The following is a 27,654-nucleotide window of genomic DNA, read 5'->3' on the forward strand; positions in this document are numbered from 1 at the left end:
AAACTCAAAGCCTTCTTGCCCCACCTTACTCCCAGAAATCTGCCAGGTAGGCATCCCTAAGACATACAGGCCTTCAGGAGGGAATCTAACCTATCTAAAAGATCTAAAAATACCGGTATCAGGGATCTCCTATGTAACAATTATGTAACAATGTAATTCTGTTCCTGTGTAACAACGTGACAACTCAGCCAGATCACAGGAGAGCAGCTGACATTCAGTAAGCCCCACCCCATATAGACCTTCCAATCAGCTTTTTAGGGCCCCACTTCCTAAGAAGAGCAGACAACCAAGAATTTGAAAAGGCCTTTAATATGAAGGATATTAAAACAAAGGATTATTTTTTTAAAAAGCTCTTGGACATAAAAAAAAAAAAAAATAGTAACAGCAGAAAAAAAAGGAAACTAAATAGAAAGGTTAGAAAAAAAAAGTTTAGGAAATCTCCCAGAAAGAAAAATAAAGATGGGAAACCAAGAGTACATATAAGAGTATCAGGAGACTAGGGACACCTGGGTGGCTCAGCCAGTTAAGCATCCAACTTCGGCTCAGGTCATAATCTCACAGTTTGTGAGTCCAAGGCCCACTCTGGGCTCTCTGCTGTCAGCACAGGGCCCACTTCGGATCGTCTATCATCTTCTCTCTCTCTCTGCCCCTCTCCCGCTCTCAAAAATAAACATTAAAAAATGCTAACTAACTTGGATGTAAATTTAAAAAAAAAAAAAAAAAAGAATATCAGAAGACTAACCCAGTAAGTCCAACATCCAAATAATTTTCAGAAAGAGAAAAGGAGTTGAGAGAATACACAAATAAGTAAATTTCTTAGAACTGAAGAACTTGACTTTCCATACTTAAAAGTTTAAAGTACCCGGCACAATGGATGACCCATCCCCAAGTGCATCATTGGGAAAATTCCAAAATATTACATAAAAAGAGAGGTTCCTAATAGGCCTGTGGTGGGAATTGGAGGGAATGGACACATACCAAAAAATTGAGAATCAGAATAGCATTGCATTTCTCAACAACATTTAGAAGACAGAAAACCATGAATGGCCTATGCCTTCAAAATAATTCTAAGGAGGGGCTCCTGGGTGGCTCAGTTGGCTGAGCGTCTGACTCCCGGTTTCAGCTCAGGTCATGATCTCACAGTTGGTGGGTTCCAGCCCCACGTCAGGCTCTGTGCTGATGGTGCAGAGCCTGCTTGAGATTCCCTTTCTCCCTCTCTCTCTGCCACTCCCCTTCTCGCTTGCTTGCTCTCTCAAAGAAATAAACTTAAAAATTAAAAAAAAATAATCATTCTAAGGAAAAGTTCTCCCCAACCTGGAACTCTGTACTTGCCCAATTGAGTGTGACAAGAAACATGCAAGATCTATCTCCCACACATTTTCTCAGGAAGGTAAATAGAGGTGATAATCAAGAAGGAAATTAGGAGATTAACACAATATGGAAGACCTACCAACCTAACAGGTGAGTAGCAGACCTAAGACGTAAACCAATCCAGACGAGAATATACCAAAACAGAAGACATCCCCAAGAATGAATACCTAACAAGCTTGAACATATTGAAAGGAAGCTGGCACAAATGAAGGAGAGCTTGGGGAGAAATTAGTGTCAAGTACAAAATACAAATGAGAAAAGCTTTTTTCTCCAAAAAAGTTATGCGGAAGGGGAAAAAAAAAAAAAAAAAGCCGTAAAAGCATATATACCACATGGCCCAGTTGTGAAAAAACATAAAGTAAAAACTATTGAGCTATTCTAAATCATAACTAAAATATAGAACTTTAAAATGGTAAGAATCTGTGTGTCCATGGGCATAGCACCCTCAATTTCCACACCACCAAGTCAACAAATGATACCTAAAATTGAAAAACCAACACACAGCAAACTAAAGCAAGTTATTTAATGATAGGGAGGTAAGTAATGTGAGAATCAGCAGAGTTGAAAGTGGGGTCTCTGGGAGGTGGAAAACAGTGTTGTTGCTTTTTTTATAACTATTTGATTTTTCTTACACTAGGTGCACTACAACCATGAAAGGTGAAAAGTAAAATCTTAAAAAAAGATAGCTTCACGTAGCCTAGAAGATAACAAAACTAAAATTGTAAGAGTAGCAATGATAGTGATAAGTTAAAGGGTTATCTAGCCCGTATATACTACCAAGGAAGATCACTAATGATCTTTACCTGGTATTGCTCATATCGATTAAAAAAAAAAAAAAGAAACTCAGAATAACCTCTTCCACTAGGGAGAAATTCTGTATATATAAATCAAGTAACATATTTACATATAGTAAATTAGATCTTACATCAAATCTAAATCTCACCCACAGGTCAAGCACTTGGTATAGAAGTTGGTTGGAAGGCTAAGTTTCCTGGGTATACAAGAATACCTGAGCATACCCTTTAGGAGCACCATTTTGACTTATCTAAAAGCCATGTAATTGCTCCTGTTTCTTAAACAGGCAACACTCAACAGTTACCTTGTATTTTTGTTATGACTTAGGGTTTATATACATCACTGATATATGTCATATGTTGTCAAATACACAGTGTCCTACTGTACTGAATATAAGGCTGTTTGTCCTGACATTAAATATTGATGGAACTACTGGGCTTTCAGTTAAGTTTGTTTTTGAGTTTCTCTTCCCCTTTACTGCAGTCAGGCTAGCACTGTCTCTAGGTACTTGGTAATAGCAATTCTTCCCCCTTTCAATTTGTAGCTCATTTCACCAGGGCTTCAAAACCAGATCATTGAGTTTGTTTGCAGCATAGAATAACAACAAACAGGCTGACACTAAGGGAGAAAGAAGCCACCCTTAAATAATTACAAGGGTTTTCGCATATAAGCTAAAAGAAATGAGAAAAAGACATTTACTGTATCATGGATAAGTGAATACTGAAAAGCTGGATTTCAAATAGAAATGTCTGATTATATTTCAGCTGATTCAAAAATACCGACTGATCATCAAATTCCATATATAACACTGGAGAAGTTTCATGTCCATTGAGAACAATAATTTCACTGCCTTGAGTCTTTCTTCAAAACTTCAAGTGATGCTCACTTGATTTATTCTTGCTCAAGAAAAAAAACAAAACAAAAACAAAAAAACCTAGCTAGTCCCAAAGAACACTGGTGAAATCAGGTCTGGCTAGCCGACTACCTTCTGTCCCTCATAAAAGCAAAGAGCTTCTAAGGACAAGAGACGTTAAGAACAGAGACGTGACGGCAACACACTGCCTTTCCTGCCCAGAAATGGCACTCCTCTGGTTCCACAAACATTTATTTATTTAATAAAAGTTTACTGAGCACCCACCGTATGCAAGGCTTTGTGCTAGGTGCTACGATTTTTGAAATGACAAAATTATTTGTACGTGTAGGATCTGAGCTAGTCCTTGATAGTGTTCCTGATTTGAGAGAGACAGAATGCCCCCACGGGGTTCAATTAGGAAGCTAACAGCATGGACGAGGTCTGCTTTCCCTCCTTCTATCAGCCCAGCACAAACTTTTGCCTTTCTCAAACCAGCCATAAGTCAAAAGAAATAAGGCACATTTAAAAAAAAAAGGTTCCCCCCTTTAATTGACCAAAGTAAAGCCATGACATTTCATTTGGTAACCTGCTCAGAATTATAAAAATCGTTCCATTTGGCCCAGCCCATACTGCCCAGGGCAAAACTTCCAGACAATACTAATCCCATCGTGCTCTGTTCTTATAAACTGCATATTTAAAAAACGTCTTCAGCGTCCTAAACGTGACGCGTTCAGTGCGAAGCGTATCAGAGCTGGCTGTAACATTTATGTCCGTGACAAGCCTCGATTATCCAGGTCCTTTACCTGCAACGTAAGGATGTCATTTTAATATTTATGATCAGGTCAACTTTGGAGAGCTTCTCTACTGAGTTGGGTTCTGCTGCCTGGTTTGGTTTTGTGACAAAACGAACACAGGTTTGAGACTAGCTACTCTCTGCTTAGCCTTTAGGAGTACCTCTCAAGAGTACCTGGTACCTGCCAAATATATCAGGGGTTGTCAATCTTTTCTTATGTAAGAGATATTACACATTTCTGTGTAACTCTATGCCATAAATTCTTCAGGGGTAAAAGAAAATGTAGTGTACACACACACACACACTTTTCTCCCCTCCAAGCCTGATAATTACTAAAACAGATCAAGTGCAGCCCCAACTGGAAAAATAACACTGTAACCACAGCCAAAATGACAGCAGACTAGGTGTCTACTCTCTAACAACAATCTAAAATAAAAATATTAACATTCTGAGTTGCAAACTACTTTTCTGACATTAGAAAAGTCCCTGTATTAGGGGAGCCTGAGTGGTTCAGTCGGTTAAGCGTCCGACTCTTAATTTCGGCTCAGTCATGATCTCATGGTTTGTGAGTTCAAGCCCCATGCCGGGCTCTGTGCTGATGGCACAGAGCCTGCTTGGGATTCTCTCTTTCTCTGCCACCCTTCCACTCACATGCTCTTTCAAAATAAAAAAAAAAAACTTAAAAAAATAAAGTCCCTATATTACAAATATGTGGCCCATTCTTAAGCACTAGAACCAATCTGCAAACATGAGAGCTGCTTTCTCAGTGTAGCACCTGCTCACCTTATATATCCTGACTAGCCAATGTTCTGTGGTATATGCTTCCTCCAGGACATCAAGTTCAAAGTCTTTATTCCCAATCTCAGCATTCCGGACACGGTCAAAGCCTGGTGGGCGCTCTAGAATGGGACAAAAAAAAAAAAAAAGAGAGAGAGAGAGAGAGAAAGAAACACTTCTACAGTGCTGATTTCCTAAGGAAAGAGTAAATCAATCTGATAAATCATCTACCAAATGGAATGTTATTTCTCAGCCTGTAGTTTGTGTAGAGAGTAGGACCTATACAAAAAGACATCAGGTAGTAGGCACAGATCAAGTGTTACCTTGACTCAAGTCCTCTCCAAGTTAATGCTTGGCAAATTCATGGAGGCTATCTCTTTTAAGAGATGGGAGGCTGACTTCCCAGCCCCTCCTTTCCTGGGGATGCTACCCAGAGGCCTCTGTGTTACACAAGTAACCCTTCCATGCAGAGAAGAACCTATCAGAAGTCAAAGGCCTGCCTCCCTCTAAAAAAAAAAAGTAAACTAAAAAAATTTTTTTTAATGTTTATTTCTGAGAGACGGTGGAGGGAGGGGCAGAGAGAGAGGGAGACATAGAATCTGAAGCATGCTCCAGGCTCTGAGCCATCAGCACAGAGCCCGACATGGGGCTCGAACTCACAAACTGTGAGATCATGACCTGAGCTGAAGTCGGATGCTCAACTGGCTGAGCCACCCAGGCACCCCATAAAACTAAATTTAAAAAATTTTTTAAAAAGGGAGGGAGGCACCTGAGTGGCTCAGTCGGTTGAGTGTCAGCTGGACAGCATGGAGCTGCTTGGAATTCTCTCTCTCTCTCCCCTTCTGCCCCCACCTCAACCACACATGCATGCATTCTCTGTCTCCCTCTCTCAAAAAAAAAACCAAAAAACAAAAAGAAATCAAAGGCCAGAATCCACTTCAGGAATTGTCCCTAGTGCAGAAACAAGAAATTAAAGTCAGAAGGAAAGACTTAACCTAATCAGATTAGTCTCCATGTATTTATTTAAGGAAATGAAAAGTCCTTTATATCACTGTATCCCCCTTCATTCCTCTCTCCATTCCTCTCTCCTCTTTCACTGAGAGGCAATAAAATGTAATGGGTAAAAGTACAGAATTTAGAGCAAGACCGCCCGAGTTTAACCTAACTCTGCCACTAGTTAGTTACGTGACATTGGGCAGGTAAGTAACTTATTTGTACCTGAAATTCCTCATATATAAAATGGAAATAATATTAGTATCTATGTTTTGAGTTGTAGTGAAGATCATATGAGTTCATACATGTAAAGCACTTGGAAAAAACTGTATGTGTTAGCGATCACGGCTCTTACTGTGTTATTAATGTTATAAATCACTCACTGGCTTCTGTGTAGACCTGTCCAAAGCGGTAGTAACACATCTTGTACATAAGGCAGTTGAGCAGCACTGGAGAACCTTCACGATCCACACGGAATTCCCCAGTTGGAGTATAATAATCGTGCTCCTTAATATGTTTGCCTGTGTCGGTGCTCCCTCCAATGCGGACCATCCACAGAAACTTATTGATATCTAGAAAAAAGTAGAAAGAGAATTGCTGTGTCACAAAGGCTGCTGGAGCTAAATCACCTAATGAAAAGCTACCATTTCTTTCCTTGTTTTTTTTTTTAACTGAAGCATAGTTAACATACAATATTAGTTTAAGGGGTACAACATAATGACATGACATTTGAAAAAGCCACAATTTCTAAGAAAATCCCTCATTTTTAAATGGGAAATAGTACCATTTAAGTCTAATTTTTAAAAACATGAAACACAATGTGGCAGCAAAACTTTTCCCTCAAAATTTACAACTCTTCCTGTAGATTATTCCTGAAATCCTGTGCTATTGGTCCAGAGTTAAGTCACAAAGATAGTATTCCCAGGTATTAGCTGGGCTGAGCTGTCCAATATAGGAGCTCTATATACTAGCCACATGTAGCTACTGACACTTGGAAGGTGGCTAGTCCAAATTAAGACGTGCTAGAAATGTAAAGTACATACTGGACTTGTAAGACTTAGTCCAAAAACAAAACAAAGGAAGTAAAATATAAGGAACTCATATGTCTTAATAACAAAACCCCAGGGCTGCCTGGGTGGCTCAGTCGGTTAAGCCTCTGACTTTAGCTATGATCTCATCGTTTGTGGGTTTGAGCCCCACATTGGGCTGAGCTGACAGCACAGAGCCTGCTTGGGATTCTCTCTCTCTCTCTCTCTCTCTCTCTCTCTCTTTCTCTCTCCTCTCCCTGCCCTTCCCTGACTCATGCTTTCTCTCTCTCTCAAGATAAATAAATAAGCTTTAAAAAAAAAGGATTTAAAAAAAAGTAACAAAACCCCCAAATAATCTGATTAAAAATGGGCAAAGGACCTGAATAGACATTTTTCCAAGGATATTCAAATGGTCAACATGTACATGAAAAAGTGCTCAACATTACTAATCATTAGGGAAATACAACTCAACACCATAACAAGATATCACCTAACACCTAATTATCATAAGACAAGACATAACAAATGCTGGCAAGGATGTGGAAAAATGGGAAATCTTATATCCCGTTGGTAGGCATGTAAATTGGCAGTGGTATGTAGCCACTACATAAAACAGTATGGAGGTTGCTCAAAAATTTTAAAAATAAAACTACCATATTATCCACCAATCCCACTTCTGGGTATATATCTGAAAGAATGAAATTACTATCTCAAAGAGATAACTGCACCCCCATGTTCACTGTACTTTACTTATAATAGCCAAGACCCGGAAACAACGTAAGTGTCCACTGATGGATGAATGGGTAAAGAAAATGTTATATCTATATATCTAGATACACACACGCACGCACACACACACACCACATATATAAAATGGAATACCATTCAGCCATTGAAAAAAAAGAAAAAAAGGAAATTCAGCCATTTGCAACAACAGAGATGGACCTTAAGAGCATTATGCTAAGTGAAATAAGTCAGACAGTGAAAAACAGATACTGTATGATCTCACTTCTATGTGGAATCTAAAAAAACAAACTCAGAAACAGAAATCAGAATTGTGGTTGCCATAGGCAGGGGATGATATGGTAATTTCCTTAATCTCACACAAAAAAATTACAGTATGTTCCAAATAATGACATTTATTTTTATGCCAGCATTAAACACACTTCTGTGCACGTTAGTAGGCGATAAAAGGTCAACTGACTGAAAGTGGTTACTTAACAATGGTTAGTGCTAAGACCTCAAGAAATTATCCCTTTCTACCACATATATGTGTACAATGATACATATAAAAATACATATACACATAGACATACATACACAAATGCTTTTCTATAGGATTTGGCTATATTGTGACTATTAGAAAACCTATAAATAATTACACACAAATAGTGCTGGTGTGATTGTGAAAGTTCAAGTCTGTGAACACATGTTCCTGCTCTCACCATTCCTCCTCTGCTGTACAAGACACACAAGAAAACCAATCTTCTTACTTTATACTTGGCACATTAAAGTACTATATACATATAATCTAAAATTTAAACATCTTTACAAGCAGGCATATATTCAAAGAAAACTAAGACAGAAATAAGGGGTAGTTAGTATGCAGGAAAAGAAAAGTTATTCGAGGAAAGACTGTAACCATGGTATACTGGTTGACTCAACAATGAATATTTACATAGTCAGGACTTTGAAAACACTTTATCTGGATTTAACCAAAAACTAAAAATTAACTCTACTAAGGAGAATCAAGAGGAAAAGGAGGGAGTGAGAAAAGGTAAAAAGAATGAAATTTCTTATCTACAATTATAAATTGATATAGCATATATAAAATGCTCAATGAATAGAATACACATTTTTTTTAAATATGAACATAAGTACTAGAAGAAACAACTAGAGAAATAATTGCCTCTGGAAACTTGTATCATAAGAGAGTTTAAGTTTAGGGACAGGGTACTCCCTACCATTTTTTGTTATAAACCCTCAAAAGAATTTAATATGTTAAAATATATAAAGTATTGCTTTAATTTCTTAAAAGTTTTTTTAAGGCAGCAAACCATGTTTTGATGATTCTTCTAAAAATAGAATTTTGCTAACAATCACAGGGAACATACATACATATATATATATGTATATATAACATAACATATGCCATACATATACATACATATATATATATATATAACAAATATGAAACATTTTAAGCTGGCAGATGAATCTATGGCTTAAACCCACTAAAAATGCTAATTCTAGGGGCACCTGGGTGGCTCAGTCGGTTAGGCGGCCGACCTCAGCTCAGGTCATGATCTCGCGGTCCGTGAGTTCGAGCCCTGCGTCAGGCTCTGTGCTGACAGCTCAGAGCCTGGAGCCTGCTTCATATTCTGTCTCCCTCTCTCTGACCCTCCCCCGTTCATGTTCTGTCTCTCCCTGTCTCAAAAATAAATAAACGTTAAAAATAAATAAATAAATAAATAAATAAATAAATAAATAAAATAAAAATGCTAATTCTAAAGTTCATTTTCAGATGCCTTATGTTTTTTTCCACACTGTATTTTACTCTGTTATTATTTTTCATTTGATTTACCTATACTGTAAAATGATCACCACAATAGGTTCGGCTAAGCTTTATGTTCTTTGTTTCCTGGTTGTAAGCAACTCCTAGGTCTTTAGACAACTATACCATGCCATATCTAAATGAGAATTATTTACATTTACCTCCTACTTGTTGCCAAAAAAACCAAAACAAAACCACCCCTAACGTTACAAATACTGAGGAACTTCCCCAACCAAGAAAATATGTTGAGATCAGTAAAAAGACAGAAAAATAGGACAGTCTAGTTTTCTTAGAATCTATGACTATAGTTAGAAATAGAATCAAGTACATACCATCAGAGGAATACCCAGTAAGGCCTCCAAAAATGACCAGCACATAGCTGACATCAAGCTCCCTCATGATCTCATAGGCTTTTTCTTCTGTGGATGCCATTGCCTAGAAAAATAAATGCACATTTCTCAAAGCAAAAAATTCCAAGTCACGTGATCCCTCAGAGAGAAATATTTCCCACTAGATCCCATGAGCCAAATACTCATATAATCCCTTCACTTTACCTGTCCTACTCGAGAAATATGGGTATTATTCCATGTGTTATTGTCCACTAAAATTGTCCGATTTGCCATAGCCGTAATCTGGTAACCATAATCCCACCATGACATGACCTTCGCATCCTGAAAGAAGAATGGGAAATGAAAATAAGTTGCTCGCTGCCTCCAAAAATCAAATACGAGAGAACTGGAAGGGCATCCTATAGTATAGTAAGCGAGGGACTTCCTACAAAGAAAATAATTCTTGGCACTTGGTACTACATTTACATATAATCGTGAAATCTCAGTATAAATTATACAATCCAACACTCCTAATACTTTCATCTCAGATCACCTTATATAAACAAGCATAATAGGATGGCAGGTGTAGGGGGACCGTGTGATATTTCCAAATAAACATTCTGGTGTCATCAGATAATTATATTAAATGATCTTTCACAATTCACAAAAAGCAGTTATTATAAAAATGGGAGGGAATACAAACCACAGGATATGACGCACTAGGATTAAGAAATTCTTACAGCTTAACTCCTTAAGAGTCTAACTCAGAAGTACTACTCCCAATAGCTACTGCAAAGAAAATCACTTCAGATTCCCAAAAGCTTTAAACCAAAATGTTAAAAGTGTTTATCATTCGGTGATCACTTTATGGAAACTATCTTTTTTCATGTTTCTACTTTCTGATTTCTTTTATAATTGGGATGGTCCACCTCATGATAAAATCACCACAGTGTCAGAGTGTAGATGATTATCAGTAAGGATACAAAAGAAATCCTAAATTGAATGAAGGCTGACTTTCAAGGCTCATTCAGCACGAGGGTTCTATAGTTCCAATTTCTCCAGCTTTCCACCCAACTAAAAGCTGCATGATTCACTATCAGAGCAAATGTCCCCAACTTCACCCGACTCCTCAATCCCACTCCCCCCCAAATTTTTACCTCTGGAGTATTGTGACGGAGCCAATAGTATGCTTCTCGAAAGTCATCAAAAATGATCCTACTGCCATCGCCACCACGGGCAGACAGCACGATGGAGGGAGAAGAGTAGGCCTCACTGGTCACCCAGGTTGAATGAAAGGTGTAGGTGATGAGAAAGAAAGCCATGACCAATATCATCCCACTTGCCACCTAAACAAGAAAACTGTGTTGTAAATTAAATTTACACAACTCAGAACAGCTTCTTACACAAAATAATACAGATGAAATGAATCCAAATGAGTCAAGACCTGTATGAGTTCACCCACTATGACAGCACTCTACTCCCTCACTCAAAACACACACACACACACACACACACACACACACACACACACACACACACACACACACATTTTCCCAAGCCTGTTCTTAGTGTTGCTTAATTCTCACTTCATTCTTAATAGGATAGGTAGAATCCTGTTGCTTCTTGCTCTTTTTGTCTGGACGACTTATGTCCAGATTCTTCATGTAAGTGGACAGCACCTGGGAGACTCCAATGCCAGAAAGGATGCACATTACAGGTGCCAACACTAGCATGAGACGCACCTAAAAGAGACAGAAAGCAAAAACACAGTTCAATCAGTGTTTTACAAAATTAAAGACTTCAACCTGGTAGTAGATCATGACATCAATTCAGCGGTTTTCAACAAACATGATTTCTTAGTAAAAAAGAACAGAATATGAGAAAATATTTGATACATCTACAATGGAAGTATACACTTCTTAAAGCTGTTTTTCAGTTACATGCGAATATATGAAAGCACCCTGAATAATGCTATGTTAAAGAATGTTTTTAACTATGGTTTGAAATTAAAAAAAAAAAAAAAAAAACATAACAAACACTGTCTTACTACAATTTATAAAATCTTTCCTCTTTCAACAATCTAATACTTGGCAATCTTCCCAGAACGTTAAGGAAAAAACATCAACTCCTTTCTTAAGACACTCAGAAAGAGACACAAAGAAAGCTGCCCATGGTCACTTTATCCAATAGAGTATATGTGTCTCTCCCTAACACAAGGTTATGAATCCCAGAAAGCTGGGCCCCACCACCAGAATGTATGAGTGCACCATACATTCCTGGGAAGGATCAGCACCGGTGAGCAGCTTTACAACTCAGTTCTTCAAATGCTCCAAGGAAAGCACGTGCACAATCATTACATTCTGAATCCTGCCATGCACCTCAGAGTCAGGGGTGGAAATGTTGCTAGGACTGAGAGCATTCCTCACCATGACAGCTGAAAAGTACATGCTGGTCACACCATACATGATGATGAAAATCCGGGCATCAGACAGGTTGCTAAAGCAGTAATAGAGACCAACTACAAAAGTAAAAGTAAAAAGAAGCAGGTAGCTAAAATAAATAATCATAGATATGTGCAAAGACATTTATTTACTATAGAACTCTTTAAAACATCAAAAAGTCAGAACGACTTAAATATCCAACATTAAAGATGTAGTTTTTATAGCGTATTTATATAATAGAATATATCAATTAAAATATTGCTGCAGGATATTATGGACTATTTGCCATCTTCTTTACACATCTCTGTACTTAAAAAATTTAACAAATAATACATTTAAATGTTACATCTCTAAAATAATACTAAATAACAGAAATTATGATTCTTTGTAAAATGAAAAAAATTGGGGAAAAACAGTATCATCCTGAGGGCACCTGGGTGGCTCAGTAAGTTAAGTGGCAGATTTAGGCTCAGGTCATGATCTCACGGTTCATGAGTTTGAGACCCACATCAGGTTCTGTGCTGAGAGCTCAGAGCCTGGAGCCTGCTTTGGATTCTCTCTCTCTCTCTCTCTCTCTCTCTCTCTCTGTGCCCCTCCCCTGGTCACTCTCTCTGTCTCTCAAAAAAAAATGAGAAAATGTTAAAAAAAAAATAAACAGTATTATCTGATTTTTATTCAATAAATAACTGGATGAGGGGGTGCCTGGCTGGCTCAGAAGAGCATGTGACACTTGATCTCCGGGTCATGAGTTTGAGCCCCAGGTTCGGTGTAGAGGTTACTAAAAAAAAAATTTTAAATAAAAAAATTTAAAAAAGACTAAAATAAATAAATGAATAAATAACAGGATGAATATACATCAATATGTTAACAATAGCAATAGATGTTTGGTGAGAACTCCCCAATTTTTTTTTTTAACTTGTCTGTATTTTTTACAATAGACAACAACTTACTTTCATGAGGGATAAAAACCATAGAAGCTGTTTTATTAAAAAAATAAAAAAGGAAACACCCCACCACCAGTAAATTCAAAAACATTTCTGGATTGGCTAGAAGGTAAGTAACTGAGGCTTTACAACCAGCCATGCCTATTCTCAAACTTTAGTACTGCCAAGAAGATAGATAAATGGGGAAGAGTCAGGGATGGGGGATGGGAGAGAGGTACACTGAAAGTACTCAAAAACAAAAACAAAAGCCTGAATACAAATTTGAGTTGAATTTTAACTTATAATACAAATGAACAGAAAACTGTGAGGCTCTGAACTTGCCAGCATCTCCAACTGTTCAACTTCTGACTTCTACTCTGCTTCAAATATTAGAAAAATGTGCTTAGCCATCCTTTGTACTGCATAGGGTAAAGAGGCAAAAAACAAAAACAACAACAAAGTACAAGGATGAGGGTAATTTACTTATTTTGAATCAAATGGTGATTCTTACAAAGAAGGCCACTACAGAACACAAAGTAGACAGACCTGGAAACATGAAGACCAGAAGCTGTAGGTCAAAATAGTATGAGGACCAGGTCGTGGGCTGATGCTCAGACACAGAAGCAATGATGGGGATGTTGTTCTTAGCATAAGAAGGATCCAGCAGTGAGTAGAAACGCCCAGTCCAGGGAGATATTTTTCCTGGCAGCAAAGAAGCAACAAATATTTCACAATCACACTTGAAACAAAATAACATCTTATCCTAATTAATCACAATATCCAATTTTCATAAGAGTCTCTAAGACAGAAAAGGACTAAGTTTTTGTTAAAATACCATCAATAGTTTGAGAATCTCACTCTTTCCTTTCAAACTTGAGAGTACTTTTGTCAGCCCAGCTAGCAGAATAAAGTCAGGCTGTACATAAAGTCAGAGATGGGAGGCAAAAGTGTTTCTTGTGAAGGTTTTAGGGTCAAATCTGGCCAAACCAAGGTCAGCTCTATAAACAAAGCTACTACATCCTCCAGTGCTGCTCTGAAATAGACCACACAGACAGACCTAGGCAGAATCCAATCAGCCTCTGAGAAGGACAAATGGGAAAAACAAAGGAAAAAAATGTGGCATGCTAAACAGCCGTGAGTTAGTGCATAAGGGCTTAGACAGGCCATGTTTGTAAGGAATGGCCAGCAGTGTTATGATTTCTCTTACCCTACCAGTAGGAAAGAAAAGGAAAAAAAAAGAGAGAAAAATTAGCAAGGCACGATCCAGTCCTTTCAACAAAGTGTGATGTTGCTAACATTAAGAACTACTCTAGGGGCACCTGGGTGGTTCAGTCAGTTGAGCGTCCGACTTCGGCTCAGGTCATGATCTCGTGGTCTGCGAGTTCGAGCCCTGCGAGTTCGAGCCCCGCGTCGGGCTCTGTGCTGACAGCTCGGAGCCTGGGGCCTGCTTCGGATTCTGTGTCTCCCTCTCTCTCTGCCCCTCCCCCACTCATGCTCTGTCTCTTTCTCTTTAATAAACATTAAAAAAAAAAAAGAGCTACTCTAACAAGACATTCTTAACTATGCAGAATCCAAACACTGGGGCTGACAAGTGGACTGAATTGAAGAAGTAGGACTTTATACTCTTAGGAGAAAAAGAATGAATCTTTCTGTGGTCAAGAAATAACCCCTATTTTTGAAGTTCATTATGTGTCCATATCCATTTACAAAAGCTGTGGGCCTTCCCTACCTGTCAGCATGAGGAGCGCTCCCACGGTGAGAAGGACAAAGCCTACCAGGGAGATGACACTTCGGAAAAGCACTTCAAACTGCTGTGGATTCAACTTGCTGCGCAGATAATCCACAAAGGCATGGATCTGGCAGAGACCAAAGACCCCAAAAGCCGCCATGTGCTCTGACGAAAGGACGGGCTGTAGGTAAAAGCATAGATATGACAATGCTGGAAAGCAATGAGTCCAACCTAGACCTGAATTATCCTGACCCAGTTCGACCAAACAAAGGCTCAAATGAGTTTTGAGGCCTCCAAGGAATTAGGTAGGGCCAATGGAGGAGAGGGGCTAATTTCACCTACCACATTTTCCAAACAGTATTTGGAGTCCTATAAATCACACCTTACTCTATCTTGCAAATACCATTTCCTCCCAATCTGCCAAACTGAAATCCATCACTCCCCTCTATGTTCCACGCACTTTCGCTCTTTCATTACTTATAAATTCTTTGCTTACACCAGTGGTTCTCAAACTCTAGTGAGTACCACAATCATGGAGAGGGCGAAGAAGAAAGGGTGTTAAGACACAGATTGCTGAGCTCTACCCCTTAGAGTTTGATTCAGTGGGTCTCTGATGAAGCCCTGGAATTTGCTGTTTTTGAATAAAAAAAATTTGTTGGAGTTTATTTGGTTCCTCACAATACTTAACTTTATTATTATTTTTGTAATCTCTACACCCAACGTGGGCCTTGAACTCACAACCCCAAGATCAAGAGTCGCATGCTCTACCAACAGAGTCTGATAGCTGTCCCCAGAATTTGTATTTTTAACAAGTTCCTGATGCTGCTGCTGGTCGGCGAATTACATTTCCAGAACTGCTATACTACAGAATATAGACAGCTGCATGTACTTCCTTCCCCACAAGACTGTAACTTCCTTAAGGACAAGAATCATATTTTTAATTTTTAAATTTCCCAGTGATTAGTGAATTGCATATAGCAGGTGATCAGTAAAGAAAATACAAGCTGACCTCTGAATAAGTCCTCCATTTCCATAAGAATTTTATATGAGAAATCAAACACACCACATTATTCTCTGACTTTATAATTATCTCTTAACCCTATGGGAAATGGGGTTAAAAGTTTGTACTTTGAGGAGCACCTGGGTGGCTCAGTCAGTTACGTGGCAGACTTAGGCTCAGGTCATGATCTCACAGTTTGTGAGTTTGAGCCCCACATCAGGCTCTGTATTGATAGCTTAGAGCCTGGAACCTGCTTTAGATTCTGTCTCCCTCTCTCTGCCCCTCCCCTGCTCACACTTGCCCACTCGCGTGCTCGTGCTCTCTCTCTCTCTTCCCCTCCCCCAAAATAAATAAACATTTAGAAAATTGAAAAAATAAAAACGTTTGTACTTTGCTTCCTAAAGGACTTTCACATAGATCCCATCAAGAAGTTCAGGGGTCATTACTATTAAATGGACTCATTAGCATTAAAAAGGACTGGAAATAACTTTGCATTCATATCAACTCAGCTCAAAATATCCCTCCTTCCCACAAACCTAAGCCAAATTAAGAGTCATTAAATTCAAACTTTATGGAGCAAATATTAACACACCCCTGGAAGCAGACTTTAATGACCAGTGATTCTGTTACTTCAGTTAACACAACGGTCCAAGGTAAATCAAGCTACTTGGAGCTGTTTAAAGAAGTTGAGGAAGCTAACAACTCTATTCAGTCTAGGGCTCACCTGGAAACCCACAAAGGAGATCTGCATGGAAAGAATGGTGCCCAGGCAGTAAACAGTACAGTAGGCCACATAGATCCGGTGGGAGAAGCGTCCTGTGAGCATCAGCACCAGTACATGGAGAGGGATCAAGTTGATCAAGAACACATAGCCTCCCCAGGAAGAGACCTAGGACAGGATAAAAAAGAGCTCCTCTGAGCGCTCCTCTTCAGGCCACCACTTACAATATTACCTGTGATCTTTTCAAAGGTAAGGGACTGTAAGTCCCTTTACAGTAACTATAAGCTTTATTTATGACAAGTGGCTTCAAGAGTTTAAATAAATGATTTCTTTAAGTAGAAAAATCAAAGTCACCCCTATTACTGTAACTCAATCCCCTATTCCCTATGCCTCCTACCATCATGATAACAAAAGCAGCAACACCATCTATTGTAATGTCATGTGGACAATTTAGGGATACATAGGAAACGTGAGCAGGTGGAAGCAGTTAAGGGAAGAAGTCTAAGTGACTATGTAAGATTGAACAGGAAAAAAATACATTAGAAAAGGAAAAATTTTAAAGGAACACAGCAGAAAAGAGAGTTGGCCAACCAATATGTATCCACGGGTCATATGGTATCTGAAGAACTTTAAAAATTAAAAACATTGCCTCTATCTTGCTGTTACACAACGGATGGCCACACCTGCCTTGGATTAGGCTTTGTATGGATATAAGAGAAAATAAAGACTTCTAGCCTCCAATCCATGGTCTCAAAGCCCAAGAGCTATTTCCAATTTGTATCAGTCCCAATAAAGACACTCGTGGAATACAGGAGTGAAGAGTTACCATGTAGAAATAAGCAAGGGCACACTTGGCAGCCCAATAGATGGAACCAGTCTTTACTGCTTTGATCCACATGTAGTAGGTGAGCAGCATGCAGAAGATGGCAATCCCTGCAGAAAGAACAGAAAAAAATTCAATAAAAGGCCATGCTTGCGTAATATTTAAGAATACTACTCTGGAACAGACTTCCTGGATTCATATCTCAAACCTACTGCGCATTAACAGTGCAATTATTTTACCTCTTATTGTCTCGGGTTCCTATAAAAATGAGGCCATAATAGTATCTATTTCATAAAAGTGTTAAAGGACTTAGAACAATACCTAGTATAAAACAAATATTATTACTATTCCTTCCAGGCACTAAATTCCTTGCTAGTGTAGAGTCCTAAAGATATTCCACATTATTATGCACCATCCACCCTCTGCATCTTACCACAGGCCAGTCCTTATGCCCTGACTGCCCCTCTCCTTAATATGTGCCTAATGAGGGGCGCCTGGGTGGTTCAGTTGGTCGAGCATCTGACTCTTGATTTCAGCTCCAGTCATGGTCTCATGGTTTGTGAGATCGAGCCCCACATCAGGTTCTGCACTGACAGCATGGAGCCTGCTCCTCCTACACTCACGCACGTGCGCTCCCTCTCAAAATAAATAAATATAAAAAATAAATATATATGCCTAATGAAGTCCAAACCTCACTGCCTAGTGCAACCTCAACTACTTCCAAAGTCTTCCCTGATCTCCAAATCTGAATTAACCTCTCCTTTCACACTCCAAAGTACTTTATTCATACTTCTCTAGTGACACATAATACTACCTACCTGTTATGAGTTATAGGTCTGTATTTAACTTCCTTACTAGATTATAGGCCAACATAATTTTATTCATTATTGGTCACTGTAATTCCTTAAATATGAGCCAAAATTATCTTATTCATTATCTATAATACCTAACATTGTGTTTTCCCAACAACATTCAATAAATATAGGCTGAATTGACACAGTCAACAAAAGTCATTATAGCTTTAAGAACGTTAATTTCTCGGCATGCCTGGCTGGCTCAGTTGGTAGAGCATGCAACTCTTGATCTCAGGGTTGTGGGTTCGAGCCCCACCTTGGGTGTACAGATTACTTAAAAATAAAATCTTAAAAAAAAAAGGATATCCATTTTTCTTATCTAGGAAAATAATGCAAATAATTACAATGTTAAAATAATAGTACCATTCAACACTAAACTAACTCTACTTTTATCAGTCCAGAGAAGAGATAAAGCCCTTATAAAAGGAAATTACCTTTCTGAAGGGGATGATAGAGAGAGATTATAAACTTGTCTGAGGTCCCTTCCAGCCCATTTCTAATCTTCTCACCCAGATACCATTTTGCTAGTGCTAAACATCAGATCTGAACTCAGATTTTACTGCACTTCCTGAATGTCTATGGAACAATGAGATGAATTTACCATCTTTGGCATTTTAAGTCTTACCTTCATTATCATAGGAGCCAGCCACAGATCGGGAGATGTACCCAGGAACTACAGCAATCATGGCGGCAGCAAGAAGCCCAGCCCCTGCATCCTGGAAGAAAAGAGGGGTAACAGGAAGTTAACACTATTCACTCACAAGAGAGAAGAGAGGATCCACTAGTCCTTCTGCTTATACTGGACCCAGAACACAGTCCAACACTTTCCAAGGTAGACGTGATGCTAGAAATGCTAGAAATGTTCACAGCATGAGAAAGCTAAAGACTTCACAACCAATTCCCCAGGATGATACCACATCTGAAACTGAATACATATATGCTAAGGACAGACAAATTATGTAAGCTGTCAGACATCAGACACTGCCCCAGAATGGGCTGTTTGGCTGGAGCATTCCCAGGTTTATGAGTCCCTGCCCCTAACAATACCTGCACACTGCCAGGACAGTCACACCTCTAAAAGTTATGCAAGGATAATCAAAAGGAAGACAATTATTATTTAAGCTAAAAAGCCAAAAGGTGATCATCTGTCTGGACTAAAGATGCCAGGAACTTAGATAATAAAGCTGGAATATCAAAAAGCAATCTGTGAGGTCAGGAGAGAGAAACAACAAAATATAATCACACTCCAAAAGAGTAGGGACTTGTCTGTTGATAAGAATCAAATTTGGAACAAGGGCAGCAAGGAGAAGGATGAAAAGATTTCCAAACTAAACTCAAGAGTCCCAAAACTTTCTACTAGTTTATCACTTCTCAGGTATCTCCCTGACACCACAGCCACAAACTAAGAATAGCATCCAAGGAGCCAGATCAGCAAGGCAGAACCCTAGAAAAAGAGAGCCATTATGGAATCTACTCCAAAAGTGATTTAATAATTTTTTTAATTTTTTTTTATTATTTATTTTTGAGAGAGAGAGGCAGAGCATGAGTGGGGGAGGGACAGAGAGAGAGGGAGACAGAATCCAAAAGCAGCTCCAGGCTCCGAGCTGTTGGCACAGCTGTTGGCAGGGCTTGAACTCACAAACTGTGAGATCACAACCTGAGCCGAAGTTGGACACCCAACTGACTGAGCCACGCAGGCGCCCCAATAATTTTTAAATAGGGGCACCTGGGAGGCTCAGTCAGTTAAACACCCGACTCTTGATTTCAGCTCAGGTCATGATCTCGTGATCATGAGACGCAGCATCAGGCTCTGCACTGGGTGTGGAGCCTACTTAAGATTGTCTCTCTCCCTCTGCCCCTCTCCAGCTCGCATGTGCATGTGCACATGCACGCTCACTCTCCAAAAACAAAAAAAAAATGTTTAAATATATGTTTAAAGAATCAACAAATAATTGCTAAATGTCCATTTCCAGTAGGAAGAATGAACCATTCTGGAATACTTCCTATAGTTATTTTTCCTCTCCCTTAGGTTGTGAGGACTTCAAAATCTAAAGCTCGCATTTTACATTTTAAACATTTTTTTTTTATCTTATGTAGAAATTTATATTTGACCTTCAAATGTTCTCGTATAGGACAATCAGTTGCTAATAAGAAGAAACCACATGTTCTAGGAAGGGGCTGGAGTGAACCCAGTAATTCAGCCTAGCAAAAGCTATCTGTAGCCTCTGGCTCCCTGCCCTTCTATGGCTATCAGACCCCCACCCTTTAGCATCTACTAGAGAGGTTCAACAACATTCATTCCCAAGCCTATCACCCCAAATCCTTCACCTTGAGCTCTTTGGTAAGGTGGTACGTGACGATGGTGGTGAAGGAAGAGAAGAGAGGGGCCAGGAACACACAGACATTCCGAATGTCGATGGTGATGTGGAAAAAATGGAGTACATGGTAGATTGCAGCAGACGTGATCATTAAGCCTGTAACAGGAAGAAGAAACTCCATTAGGTTATCTTGGTAAGACCAAGAACTTAAGGGAAAGAGAAAGAGAATCAAAGTATCAATCAAGTGATAACATAGGTCCTGACAAACTACCAGAAACACTAATATAGTAACTGCAGTAAGCTTATTAAATTTCTCTTCTTAGGATTCAATCCGAAGTCCAGAATTTATGAAAAACCTCCCATCCCCAGCTCCCACACATATTCTCCTTTATACAGAAGATCCACTTTTAGGAACTGGTAATTAGAATGAAATTATAATTGTCACAAAAAATGCAGACATTAGAAATATGAGAAACTGTTCTATAACATACAAATACCTTATTTCTGTTAATTTTTTTTTTTTTTAAGAAAACCCTGTTCCTCTCACCTGGATAAATTGTTCCTCCAATGATTCGTCCCAAAGGATACCAGGCTCGGTCATCAAACCAATTATGAAATTTATAAAATCCCTCCTCAGCCAGGAACCGGGTAGTCCGATAATTAAAGTACCTATAGCAAGAAAGAAATGATCTGTATCTCCTCCTCTTCAAACTCAAATAACTATACCAATTTGCAGAGAATCTTGTTCCTCAGGTCACACCATCGAGGAACTGATCATTACATCAATCTGTATGATTACAAATCAGTTACATACCAAAAATTATGCCAAGTATGAAAATCATTTTACATTACCATAAGTCCCCTCATTTCTAGCTCCACACACGTCTCAACTAAAGTATTGCTTGTCTTGGAAGGAAATGCAACCAGAGCCTAACTCAAGTAGGATACTTCACCGGCCTGGCAATTAGTAGGTATTAGCACCGGTCAGAGAATTCAAGCACCCACAGACAGAACAGCTGAGATGTGGACATCAATAAATCTGGCTCTTTTCAAGAAAAAGGAACATACAAAGATTTCAATAGCACACAGAAGGACACACGGATAACTTCAAGTGATGAGCATCTCTAGAGATGTTGGTGTAACACTATACGCATGTCACAGTTTAATCCACTCAGTAACACAAACTTCTTAATGAGTGTTTAAACTTAACAACAAATTCTACTCATGTTGTTTAAAATAGTTCTGAATGCCACCTACATAATAGCATAAAAATATAAATAGCATAAAAATATTTAAGGAGCACCTGGCTGGCTCAGTCAGTAGAGCATTCGACTCTTATCTCAGGGATGTAAGTTCGAACCCTATGTTGGATGCAGAGATTACTTAAAAATAAAATCTTAAAAAAAAAATGTGACATAAAATGCTTAAGAGTCATACATGGGAAGACACAGTTCTTTAGGTCCAAGCTATGTAACACTTTCTTATTTCTTTTTAAATAAGAAACTTGAGAGAATGACTAACAGACTCATGAAAAGATGCTCAACATCACTCATCATCAGGGAAATGCAAAGCAAAACCACAATGAGATATCACCGTATACTTCTCAGAATGGCTAAAATCAAAAAGACAAGAAATAACAAGTGTTGAGGAGGATGTGGAATAAAAGTAACCCTCATGCACTGCTGGTGGTAATGTAAATTGGTACAGCCACTGTGGAAAACAGTACAAAGGCTCCTCAAAAAATTAAAAACAAATACTATATGATCTAGTAATTCCTCTCCTGGGTGTTTACCTAAAGAAAATGAAAATATGAATTTGAAAAGATATATGCACCGCTATGTTTACTGCAGCATTATCTACAGTAGCCAAGATACAGAAGCAACCTACAAGTCCATCGACAGACGAATGGATAAGGATGATATGGTATACATACACACACACACACACATATACACACACAATGGAATATTATGCAGCCATAAAAAAGGATGAAATCATGCCATTTGCAACAACATGGATGGACCTAGAGGGTATTATGCTAAATGAAATAAGTCAGATTGAGAAAGACAAATATCATATGATTTCGCTCACATGTGGAATCCAAAACAAACAAACAAGCAAACAAAGCAGAATCAGGCCTGCAAATACAGAGAAGAAAATGATGGTTACCAGAGCAGTAGAGGTTGGGGGGATGGGCTAAATGGATGAAGAAGAGTGGGAGATAATGGGTTGCCAATTATGGGATGAATAAGTCACAGGAATAAAAGGCACAGCATAGGGAATATAGTCAATGATATTGTAATAACATTGTATGGCGACAGATGGTAGCCACACTTATGCTGAGCACTGCAAACTTGTCCAATCACTGTACTGTACACCTGAAACTATGTAACATTACATATCAACTACAGTCAAATATAAACTTAATTTAAAAAAGTAGAAAGAAATAAGAAAAAAAGAAAAGGAAAAAATATAAATAAATAAACCAAATTTTTAATTACTAAAGGCAATCATGACTAACCACCTCTCCTGGCCATCCCTCTAACCCTATTTCCTCCTTGGTCAGTCAAGTTTTAGCAGCTGAAGTGAGCAGAAGTAGCAGATGGCAGAAATCTCTACCCATCTGTTTGTTGCTGTTGAACGTTATTTTGGTAACTGTCAGAGAAACAATAGAAAGGAGGGTAGCAGGCAGTCAACATGTGTGAAAACTCTGTCCTTTACCTAAGGGAAGGGAAGGGAAGGGAAGGGAAGGGAACGTGAGGCAGAGGAAGTCTAAGTTAGTGGAAAGAGGTCTGACTGGGGTCACAATCCCTTAGTTTCCTGCCCTGCAAATGGAAGCATCAAATCACAAGATCTCTTCAGTCCTTTCCAGGCCTATGACTACAGACCAGATAGTCTTGCTTTCCCTGACCATCTCACCTTAATGTTTGTTCATCTAGAGAATCTGAGAAGAAGCCTTAACAGACTGGTGATCAAGAAACAAAAAGATTAAGTTTCCTCATTCATGAGAAAAAAATATAAATTGATTTGAGAGACCCCAAAGAAAATATTTGTATGCCTCCAAAGGGCTTTCATACACCTACACAAAATATCAAATTTGCAAATCAACTTTTGAATCAATGCTCCATAAACTGAAATATGCTATGTTTAAAATATTAATGATGCTTGAAGAACCTATGATTCTGGCTTTACTTTAGGCAATACAACAAAATGACCCCAGTATCCAGAGACAGATAAACCTAGATTCAAATCTTGGCTCCTCCAAATGTGTAACTTGAATAGCCGCTCCCAGGCCTAGTCTCCTCATTTATATAAAGGAGAAAATAGGACCTCCATCTAATAGGGTTGTTAAGGATTTAGAGATGATCTGCAAAACAGTGCTTGAAACAAAATGAATACTCACCTATACCTTCTTATCTAATAAACAAAATCCCTAATCAAATTAATGGCTTAAAATGTTCCCCAATGTCTTAGAACTTAACCAGTAGATCCAATTTCTATCATATAAATTGTTAAACAAACAGTCATTAAATCACAAGTTCATGACTTGTGATTTTCTTCTGAGCCTCAAACAGGCCCCTTTTCCTCAAAGTGCATCACTGATTGTTCAATAAGCTGAGCAAACAGACTTCTCCTAGCCTGGCCCAGTCTTAACAGGCAGGCAACACCAGCAATGCTTCTCATATTTCCTATGAGTTTGAGAGATTTACTTGGTTAATTCCAACAGAAATGTCTCAAAAGAAAGCAATTATCTCTGTTGGAAAACTTGAGGGTTTTCCCCCCTAAATATATAGGAAGCACAACCCCATCACTGAGAGCTGTTTAGAATTTACTTGGAAATCCATTGACCTGAATGCTTCCCAAAGCAAATACCAGATCAAGCAAAAGTACTCACGGGTCAAACTCATGGATGACACTTTCAAATCTCAGGACAGCAAAGAGACGAGTAGAGAACGCTGCAAAAATCAGAGAGTTAATACCTTAATGGTAGTGCGCCATGAAAAATAATAGTAGATTGTAGTATTATAGAGATAATAGCACAGCACAGAAGTCACAGGAAATGTAAAATGATCCCTGAATAGGGGTGCCTGCCTGGCTCAGTCAGTACACCATGTGACTCTTGATCTTGGGGTCCTGAGTTCAAGCCCCATGTTAGGGGTAGAATTCACTTAGAAGTTCACTCTCCCCTGACAATGACACCTACATTTTTCACACAGATAGGACACATTTAACTATCAAGACCTGTAACAATGCATCCAACTACTAATACTGCACTCCACTTACATGGTCATCTTTTTTAATCGTTGACTTCCCCTCCCCAGAACTTTTATTTTGGAACAAACTAAGGGGGGTAAGGCAAATCAAGACTATATTTATGACTCGCAAAGAGCAAGAAAATCTAAAAAAAAAAAAAACAAAACCAAACAAACAGTAAGTTCTGAAGAGATTTTCAGAAATACTAAAGTAGGCAACTAGTACAGCATGCTTCCCATTCTTTCCCAGATGATCTCTAGCCCTGACTTTCATAATCCTTGTGTTTCTTTTGTCTTCATAAAATCATACTGATGGATAAGAGCAAAAACAACACATTGCAATCTACTGAAAAGAACAAGACATTTAAGTAAGCCATTCTTGATTTTTTTCTCCTTTCCACCCGCAAAGAAAGAGAGGTCCACATGCACACTCACATAACACAGCAGCCATCGACAGAATGAGAAGCTTCAGTAGTGTGTCCTGCTTCTCATAGGACAACCGCAAAAATCCCAGCTTAGTCATCTTGACATCGATGGGAGGCAGCAGATGACACTCAAATAGCTGAAAAGGAAAAGTCAAGACTGTAGGACATCAGACACTTCTAACTTACCTAATTCACTTTCATGTTTTATGGCGGCAAAAAAACCATAAAAGAGACACATGCTAACGAACACACCGAGAGGGTCAGAGCTAATACTTGACACCCGAGCCAATACTAACACCCTAGCCTTGCCTGAAGTCTGACCGACTGGCAAGGAAGTAGGCCTGAGTCAGGTCCATGTGTCAAGACTCAAAAGGAGTGATTAGACTCTATCACCAGAATTCTGCTTCTTACTCCTTCACAGCTAACAAGTACATAATACATAAAAAGCACAACTGGCAATAGCGTGGTACAGCAGGAGTAAAGAGCAAACACAGGGATAGAAAAAGGCGGTTGGGTGAAGAGATGCAAAGAAAATAGAAAAAGACTGGAAATAGAGAAAAAGAAGAAACAGAGAATAAAAGAGCACTCAAGAAAAAGCAGGAATGTATGAAAGAAAGCAGGAAATGGGGAAATGAATACTAAATAGGTGAAATTAGAAATCAAACTATGACTGAATATGCCCAATATACGGCCCTACATTTCAGCAGCAACTGAATGGCCACGAGCTTCTTTTTGTTCCAAATCCTAATGGTGTTGCAGGGCCAGCTAAAGAGCATGATGATCACTAATACACATACAGTGATGCACTCAAGAGGGAGAGAAACACATACACAATCACTGCGCTTTCAATCCCATGTATCACAGTGCAACTACTGCTCGGATCTATAGACGCTTCCAGTTGCCTGTCTCAAGATAGGCCTGTAATTGACACTGCCGATTTAAGCCACTGATCTCAGAGATAGCTCATAGAACCAGATGACAATCTAGAGGGAAAAGAAAATAAAATTTCCTACTGAAACAAGAAAAGCTCGGCGGGGAGGGGGGGGGGGCCTAGATTAAAATAAAATGTTGAAGGAAGTAGGTTAGCTATTTCTGTTTAAGAAAGTGCTGCCTTCTTAAACCATAAGCTCATCAAGGGCTAAGTTATAAAGAATACAGTAATAAAAGATATGCAACACTGTTCAAGACTGCAGGGAGAGAAAAAAGAACCTTCATGCCTCCTGATCTTTTTCTCGGTATTATTGGAGGAAAAAAGAGGGGGGGAAAAAAAACACCAGACTAGGCAGAAGGCATAAAGAATCATACATTCCTAGCTCCGACAACATCTTTTCCATAAGTAACTGGCCCAGAGGGGCAGTTTTGCATGTGTTTTTAATTACAACCCCAAAGGAAAACCTCATCTTGCAATCAAGAATAAACACCTAACTCCAGGAAGTCAATAATCCCGCCACATCGCTCAAGTTTGTGCTTGTTTTTCTCGAATGCCTGAAACAGAAAAACATAACACCACTACGAGCTGGTATGAGCCACACACCGAGAAGAGTCAGCGGAAGAAATGAGAGTACTAGAACCTCCACCTGCAAGCTGAGTAAAGGAACTGGTAATTTGAGGCAGGACCTTAAGGGAGTTTTCCTAGTGTGCTCTCTGGTCATTTGAGCACATCGCTAAAGCAAATAAGGGCAAAAGACACTTCACTTTAAACACTTAGCATCGGGTCTCCTCCTCAACGGTGCCTGCGAGCTGTGGCATCCGAATCCCATCCTCCTTCTAGTTTTCCAAGACGGAAACTTCCCCATCCCCGTTAGCCCCCACTCTCACACCTGCTCACACTCCATTGCTCCCCCATCCCACCCCCTTCTTCTGGTCACTCTAGCAGGTCCCAACTCCCTGCCTCCCACCTGCATATAACACCTCTGACACTACCCACCGCGGGACACCCCACCACCTCAGCATCCTGAGCGCCCTCCCCTCCAGAACTAGTCGCAGGATCCAATCTTTCCCACGCCCTCCAGGCCTAAGCGCACGCCCCATCCCGAACCTTCACATCCTTCCATCCCAGGACGTCTCCACCCCACACCCCACGCCCCCTCCTCTGCAAGGCCCTAGACCCCGCTTCCCACACCCCACCCGCCGCCATTAAAGCCCCACCTCCAGCACTTCGTCCAACCCCACCAACAACCTGGACTGCACCTGCAGCTAATTCTCAAGTTATAGCCTAAGGCCTTCTCACCTGGCCAGCGTTCCTCAGGAATCGGCTGGGCTCCCTCTGCCATCCGTTCAGCGGCGCACCCAACCCTGGCAGCGGCCTGGTCCGCCTCCTGGGCCGCTCCCCATTGGCTGGCCAAGGCTCGATACGCCACTTCGAGAGAGCGATAGGATTGTGGAACTGTCTGTCAGGGCTGGAGACGGGGACAAAGGCGAGCTCCTACTTCTTAACTGGGCAATACAGATATCACTCAGCCGTCAGGGGGCGGGACTTCGTGCTCTTGTAGAGCTGTGATAGACCCGCTCATGAGAGCGAGAGCTCGGAAAGAACGTGCTCGGAGCAGTTTGGTTGAGAGCCGAGGAGTGACGTGTCGGTCTGCGGACCGCGAAGGAGTCGCGGGGGATGAAGGTGTGGCGGGTTTACCCCAGTCATGTGACCAGAAGCGGAAACTACGCGGAGGAATAAACC

The 27,654-nt window shown here is 39.7% G+C and overlaps 1 protein-coding gene across 1 annotated transcript; it reads right to left on the minus strand.

Moving 5' to 3' along the window:
* Positions 1-1,880: 1,880 nt before the first annotated feature.
* STT3A (STT3 oligosaccharyltransferase complex catalytic subunit A) lies at positions 1,881-27,310 on the minus strand. Its single transcript, XM_060605152.3, has 18 exons — positions 27,211-27,310; positions 24,991-25,117; positions 24,198-24,258; positions 20,850-20,971; positions 20,313-20,458; positions 18,610-18,700; positions 17,134-17,240; positions 16,311-16,475; positions 14,587-14,767; positions 13,404-13,559; positions 11,920-12,011; positions 11,080-11,235; positions 10,651-10,839; positions 9,719-9,835; positions 9,497-9,599; positions 5,966-6,154; positions 4,596-4,711; positions 1,881-3,822 (listed from the first exon to the last, which is right to left on the minus strand). Exons 2-18 carry the CDS (start codon positions 25,076-25,078, stop codon positions 3,784-3,786), a joined length of 2,118 nt encoding a protein of 705 aa, XP_060461135.1. The 5' UTR covers positions 25,079-25,117; positions 27,211-27,310; the 3' UTR covers positions 1,881-3,783.
* Positions 27,311-27,654: the final 344 nt, after the last annotated feature.

Source organism: Panthera onca, chromosome D1 (genome assembly GCF_046562875.1).
Source record: "Panthera onca isolate mPanOnc1 chromosome D1, mPanOnc1 haplotype 2, whole genome shotgun sequence".
Classification (NCBI taxonomy): Eukaryota; Metazoa; Chordata; class Mammalia; order Carnivora; family Felidae; genus Panthera; species Panthera onca.